This window comes from Montipora foliosa, chromosome 6 (assembly GCF_036669935.1).
Source record: "Montipora foliosa isolate CH-2021 chromosome 6, ASM3666993v2, whole genome shotgun sequence".
NCBI lineage: Eukaryota > Metazoa > Cnidaria > Anthozoa > Scleractinia > Acroporidae > Montipora > Montipora foliosa.
Window position 1 is genome coordinate 73,857,915 of NC_090874.1, and position 7,500 is coordinate 73,865,414.

The window sequence follows — 7,500 nt, forward strand, 5'->3', positions numbered from 1 at the left end:
AAACAGCCTCAAGGGGGTTGTTTGAGGTAAGTGCAGTGCGTAATTGAAGAGAATGGCGAACACGTGGTGGTATGAGCAGACGAAACTTCTAATCGCTTTATGGAGCGAAGATTTAGATTTGTCATCTTCTGTTCTCAGAAGCTATCCTTGATTCTCCTCGCCTCAAGCATGGTGATGATGATCGTGGCAGCCACGCGATACGGCGCCATTTTGTCTAACTACGAGGTCACCCTGCCTATTGTATTTGAGTTTTCGCAGATGTGAACAGAACCATGATAGAATAAAATTAAATGGCGTATAATAGCCTGAATTAATACTTCAGTAGATCATAATCAACGTCGAGTGTGAACACGGCTTTAGACTCACTTTGAAGAAGAGGTAGACATGAACTCGGAAATACATACTTACATAAATGCTTTATTTAAAGACGGTAAAACCTTCAGTAAGAATACAATAGCTATAGTACAAATAAAATTCAGTACCTACTATAGTAATAAAAATACTGTTTTACAAGGTTGCCGTGTGGGTTCCTAACCCTCATTTTCATAAAATCAGTCCACTTTTTTTTTAAAGATCTAACTGATTCGATCGTACGTTGGGTAAGCTGTTCCATAGTGCTGTTCCATTGTGAGGCCGCACTGTAGCTAAAACTTTTTTTGAGATAGTTTGTATTTGGTTTGGGCAAATTAAGCTTCATTTCTAAATCCCTGACATTATATTTTGCGGTGCGAATTGAAAACAGGTCCTGTAGATAATCCGGAGCAAGACCATTTAATATTTTAAACATTAGGGTGGCTTTTAGCTTTTTCCGACGCTTTGCGAGATTGTCCTGACGGAGTGAGGTAAGAAGATGGTTAGCCTTGACGTCGTAACTACTCTTGGTGATAACCCTAGCCGCCCTGTTCTGCAATTTTTGCAGTTTATCGCACAGATTAACGTTGCATTCGTCCCAAACAGGACTACAGCAATCAAAATGGGGCCGAATAAGCGCGTGATAGATTTGGAGAGCGGCCTTTACTGATATAAATGCATGGTCTTACTCGTTTAAGAGCTCCAATAGCCCTCGATATTTTCTTAACTACTTCATCTACATGATCTTGGTGGTCAAGTGCTCGTCAATTAATAAACCTAGAGATTTAACCTTGTGGACTCTCGTTATTGATTTTCCGTTAATTTCTACGTTAATTTCTTCGTTTCTAGAGGTGCGAATCCGTTGATGAGAGCCAATGGCCATGAAATCAGTCTTTGCCACAATTAAACTTAATCTGTTCGCTACAAGCCAGCAATTGAGATTGTCAAGGTCTAGGTTAATTTATTTTCAAGTTCAGTCAATGAGTCTGCTGCTACAGTAATATTTGTATCGTCCGCGAACATTTTCGGGGAAGCAACTGACAGACAATTGGGCAAATCGTTAATGTAAATTAAAAATAATAATGGTCCTAAGCTACTTCCTTGAGGGACGCCACAAGAAACTGAAGCTGCATTAGACAAGTGACCATTCATGCTACATTTCTGAGTGCGATCGGAAAGGTAAGATTTAAACCAGCTTAAACTAGTCTGATCAATTCAATTCCATAAGACGTTTCTTACTGTTCTTGACTTCCTTAGAATTGACTCTAAACTATACTCCATATTGAAAAAAAAAGTGTGTCTGTAGAGTTGACCTTGTTTCTGTGCAACCCCTTTTTTTCTTTCGAAAATAGAAACTTGATAACATTGGCACAGCGCGATTTGTAAAGCAGTAAAGTCTTTACTTTTACAATGTAACATGCAGCCTCGTGGCCAATCTTAGGCTTGGACAGTGATGCGAAATCTCCATAATGATTTGCGTGGTGATCGTTATAGCTCGTTCCCACTCGATTGGCCACAAGGTGGGACAGAACCAGGTGACCTTTGCATCAAGACATTGAATAATAATTCATATGCCTGTGAGTGACGTAACCCGTCTTGCAATAGACAGTTAACAGCGATCAAAGCGACCAAGTCACAACTCTTGTGCCCGGCGAACACAACAGTGTTCGTCGTAAATTGTCTTTTCTATGGAAGTGATGGTGTCCGCGAGAACTTTTCCCTCGGACGGTGAATGAAGACGTGAAAGGTGACTGAAGGACTTGGTTTACATACATATCAATATACATAATAATGATCAATGGTAGCAAAATTTCAGTTCATCGTTTTATTGCTACAACGCTGTTTCGTATGGTCGAAGAATAACCACACTCATCAGGCAATAACGAATGACCGTTAAATTACAAGAACTGGCAATTAAAAGCAAACTTAAGGTTGCTATGAGATATAAAAACTTTAAAACAGTTGCTATGAGATGTAAATACAAATGCTATATGAAATAAAAAAAAAGCGCGTGTTATAAAAGATTGCGTTACTTTATAACAAAGTTCTTGAGTATGTATCTGTTTCTGTGGGGGCATGAACTTGCTAGTTCGTTTCGTTTGTTTAGGCTGCACAAATTCTTCTTACAGATGATTACAAACTTCTCAAAAAGACATAAGTTACATTTGTTGCTAACGTTGCTATAAGGTCTGCACTGCTTAATAATTCTCCACTTGATGGTACCAGGTTAAAGATTTCAGTATCAATATATATATATAAATTATATTTGTTTTTATTTTTATTTTTATTTTTATTTTATTTTTTTAATGACAATAGATTTTACAATACTGAACAATACAATACAAGACAATACAATACATTACTTACAATACTGCTTACTTACACTAATGACAATACAATATATCACTTACGGTTAGTTACATACATTACTTACGATACTTCAGTACAATACTAGTTGTTTATTTGATTAATTATAACTAAATTAAATACCAATTCAATAATTTCAGCAAAAAACAAAAAAGAATAACACACGAGGAGGCTTGTTAACAATATTTGTGCTTGACTACTTTAAGTTAAATTCTCAATTTTCCATTGCATTTTTATCTTATTTATAAATTACAAATTAAGATTTTTCTCGTTAATTTTGCAAATATATATGTACCTTTATATTAGTATAAGATAAGCAGATTCAGTCGGCGTCGGAGGTCATTACTGATAGCAGGAGGGTTATAATTCGGAAGTTATAATTCGGAAGTAAAAATTCGTCAAGCGATAAATTTAACATACATATTAATATATCAATAGCCTCTAGGGCCCCGGCCGTTACTCAAAATCCCGAAAACTTTTCGGGTGCCACAATCCTCTCTGTATATTGAAAACGAAGAGCTTCTAAGCCATCAAACTTCACAATCATTTCGCCTTTTTTCTTTGAAAACATAATCAAAGACCCTGAGTTTTTCAAAACAAGCGTCTGGCAGTTTCACAAATGTCTTTTGGGGCCCGAAATATTTCCGTGACTTTCGAGAAATGACCCACTGTTTAACGTTTATTTATTTATTTATTTATTTACTTATTGCCACGTAAAATCCCTCCTTTACATTGGTCAAAGTTAGGAGCCCATGACTAGGAACGTACAACTTTATTGTATTTGTGTAACGGCGTTTTTACAGACCGAGTTATTTTTAGATTGATTTTCCCGCGAGTCCAGAGCTTCCTTAGCTAATCACGAGTCTTGTACGAGAAATTATTACCCATGGAAGTGGGAATGATCACTCTTGCAAGCTACATCTGTTTAAGAACTCGTCCAAACACATACCAATATGTAAAAATGCCCATAGTATTGGATTGTAAGATCCCGGTCCGAGGCTATGGGCTTCTCTTAAAGTTAAATTTGAACTGAACGCTCTTTGATCGAAATTAAGAACAGTCCAATTTAGTCATAAGAGCAGAGTTAGTGTCTTCCTCTGCTAAGTCTGGCGAGGGCTAGAAATGCTTGCATTGTATAATGGGCGTCATTCCCACAGTTGTGAAGAGCATTTGCTTCAAACTGAATTTTCAAATCCACCAGCAATCTTTTTAAGCTGTAATAGAGCGGTCCTTCTGGAAGTAGCGCCATTGCGAGAATCTGAGTGTCGAACATGGGCTTATCTGATAAGGAAACGCCACAAGAGGCGAGGAATTCTCGATCGTGTTCACCGGAATGCATATGGTTCACCAGGAAATCCGATTCCTCTATGCGCTCCTGAATTTCCCTTGCGGCTCTTTGGAGTGATAGAGTCTTAGAGGTGCCAAATATAAAACGTGATCTGTTGTCAGGGAGGTGATCTTTGTTTTTATACCTGAAAAAGATTCCAACATCAGGATTTCTTAATTCCAAACTTCATAGGGTTGACATATAGCTCATCAGTAGTGCAAGCGGTTTTCAGAAACATTGCGTGAATAAATGCTGCAGCATATTCTTAGGGACGATTTACACGGTACGATTTTTGTCGCATGCGAGAGGCTTACGACAGGCCTACGACATGACTTACGATTGTCGCAGCGTTTTAAAACATGTTTTAAAATGCTACGACATTTTTTCTGACGTACACAACAATCGTAAATCATGTCGTGGGCCTGTCGTAAGCCGTTGTCGCATGCGACAAAGTCGTACCGTGTAAATCGGCCCTAAATCGGCCCTTATAGAGAGGCAATGCTAAAGGGCATGCGCGACAACCTAAACAAGTTATGGTTTGGATCTAAGACGCGCTGGTAGCGTCGTTACGGGAAACCGGGAAACCTGAAACAGCCAAACCTTCCAACATCGTTGAACGAAAACAAAAATTTGCAATGCATTTATCGAACGAAAGATGTCAAGGCTCAAGATCTTCCATTCCAAGGGATGCCAAACGCTTCAACATATTGGTCAACAATCTAAAATCGTTGGTACTTTGAAATAAAACCTTCAACAAGCAGACGAAAAATCGAAACTGATCTATAATTTATTCGAACACGTTTTCCAGCGTTTTGGTGCTAGTTGGATGTGTCAGCTTGCATCGCATTTTGATTGGGTCGCTAACCCTTCTGGTGAGAGCTTATATTTACCTTTGGTTTTCTTCAATAATGTAGTGGAATGTATGTATCCTTTCGGGCTCGTTGAAGTTGGCCATGACATAACCAATCTCCAGTACGATGCTGTGATCATGTTCATACACTTCCAGGTCAAATGCCAAAATAAGAGCCGCTGGATTGGCTTTCAGTGTCCTGTACAGTTCCCGCACTCTCCTCTTCGCTTTTTCTCTTTTCCTAAGGGAAAGAAGATGGTTATAAGCATCTAAGCCTATTTTTTGTACCTTAATAAATTTCTATATTGCTGAGGGTACTATTCAGTAGATGTAAACTGTGAACAATTTTAGTTAAATGGCTGGATTTTCAAATTGTCCGGGCCATGAATCACTTTAATTAATCCCTGACGAATTCAGTCCATGCCTGACAAAATATTGGAACTTTTAGAAAGCATTTCTCTTCAGCCGGCCTAGCTTTATGATTTTTGTCTGATTTCGGGAAATTATGGACTAACAAGAGGCTAAGGGTAGCCTACACTTTGTTGGAAGGAATTTTAGCCAATTTCCCTTAAAATTCGCAGTATTTTAATAATTTTTTATGTTACAATATCTTGGCGTTGACTCCAATCAAAACCAGGAAATATATGCTTTATAGGTTTCTACGATGGTATTTGAATATTTTACGGAAGCTTGTGGGTTCCATCCGAGTTGATGAAAATCCGACAACAAAGTTGTGAAAATCCGACCTCCGAGTTGTAAAAATCCGACATCCGACTCCCACCCAACTATTAAGCTCCCAGAGAAGGAAATCACTTAAGTCCTAGACACAACAGTATACAAGGAGACATATCACAAGCCGACTAAAACCATCCAATACACGCATTTTACCTTTTGTCACCCGCCCGGCGTCAAGGAGGGTTTTTATTAAAGGCCAGGCCATTGAGCTCCCCCGAACAAACTCTTCAAAAACAACATTTGAGGAGGCACTGCCTCGATTCATAGCCAACCTTGAAGAGGGAGGCTACCCTAAGCATCAGCTTTTCTGGAAGGCAGTCGGCACTTAAAAAAGTCAAAACTAGTACTAGCGAGAAATCCTACCATATGTCGCAACGTACAACCCAGCAGTGTCAAATCTCAAAACTACATTACTGGTCATATTGACCGCATTGTCAAAGAACCTTCGGTAAGATTTGAATAAAACAAAAACGAGCCATTGACGACGTTTTCTCACTATAGGACGTGTGTAAACAGGTAATCAACGTGTTCATTGCACAAGCTAAGAACTTAGTAATAGACGCAAATATGGTTTCTAAATACAGGCTTAGAGTCTTTGCTTGTAAAACTCCATTTTACAACAACAGTTCGCAGTGTGTTGCTCACTAGTTTTAGTTTTAAAATTGTATAGACAAAATAAGATGTTTCTTGAATACTTTTTCCAGTAATGGCTGGTTTTAAATAAAACTGCATTTGCGTGTCAGTATTGTTTTGTTCCTACTAGTTCACAGAATATGAATATGAACTTACATTAATCGCTTAATTTTTAAATACAATTTAGCTATGTGAGTGAATTTTTTTTTAATTGTAAATAACTTAGATATATATACTTTTTTACTCAACTGAATATTGTAAGGAAATAAAGACTATTATTATTTATTATTATTATTATTTCTGACGGTTGAAGCCTGCGAAATTGGCAGAAATGGATATTTTGACGGCACGGACCAGAGGACTTGGTCCGGTCGTCTGGTGGGGATTATGGGTAAGTTGTCGTACAAATAGTGATCCGTTAGGGATTTAAATCAGTCTAGGTTCAGCTTTCTTCGCCTACTTTTTTGTTAAATTTTCCCCTTAGCCTCCATGGGGTAGTGGCACTTGCATAGGGTTTGGAGAATACGTTCCCTCATTCCCGAAGGGTTTTGGGTTTTCGTATCCGGCAGGTGCCCAGTGTACTTTTCCTTTAACAAGTTTTTAGGAGGTCAGTACCATCAAGTATGCTAACGTATTGTTATGCTAGGAGTTTTTATGCATATGGTAGGCAAAATTAAACCGGCTTGTGGCGCTTGCTGTCACACATGCCCATGCCCATGTTTCTCTGTCAGTAACATCAAGTATGCTAACGTATTGTTATGCTAGAGCGGAGTTTGTATGCATATGGTAAGCAAAATAAACCGGCTTGTGGCGCTTGCTGTCCTACATGCCCATGTATCTACACAGTTGTGTTGTGATTGAGTTAGTCGTGTTGTGTCTGATTGGATAGTGGAGTCAAAATTGTCAATATGACAAATAGTAGTATGACTACTAATACAGTTATCGCATACACAGGTGCTACTTATAAGGCTTTGTTCTAACTAAGTTCACAAGAAAGATGTTGTTCTAGGCCCTGGGAATTCACCAAGTTGAAATAAAACTAGACTCTCCATGAGCGTAAACTGGGTTGCATTTGGTACTTGTTTGTCCTCCTCAAATTTTCGTACTCCTCCCCAAACACCCTAACAAATTATCATTCCGGAAACGAAACACTGTTTATTTTTAAAATAGCTTCTTGTTTGTACAAAAATAGCCCTTTCCAGTCACAAACTCCTTGAACATTCAAGGTGTATTTTAG

The 7,500-nt window shown here is 38.4% G+C and overlaps 1 protein-coding gene across 1 annotated transcript in view; it reads right to left on the reverse strand.

The window, feature by feature from the left end:
• Positions 1-2,168: 2,168 nt before the first annotated feature.
• The window catches only part of LOC138008416 (uncharacterized), a 9,315-nt gene continuing 3,983 nt past the window's right edge, over positions 2,169-7,500 (reverse strand). Inside the window, exons 3-4 of the mRNA XM_068855760.1 lie at positions 4,936-5,136; positions 2,169-4,190 (exon numbers count right to left, since the gene is read on the reverse strand). Coding sequence (XP_068711861.1) covers positions 3,803-4,190; positions 4,936-5,136 — 589 coding nt within the window. The 3' untranslated portion in view covers positions 2,169-3,802. The remainder of the gene's footprint in view (positions 4,191-4,935; positions 5,137-7,500) is intronic.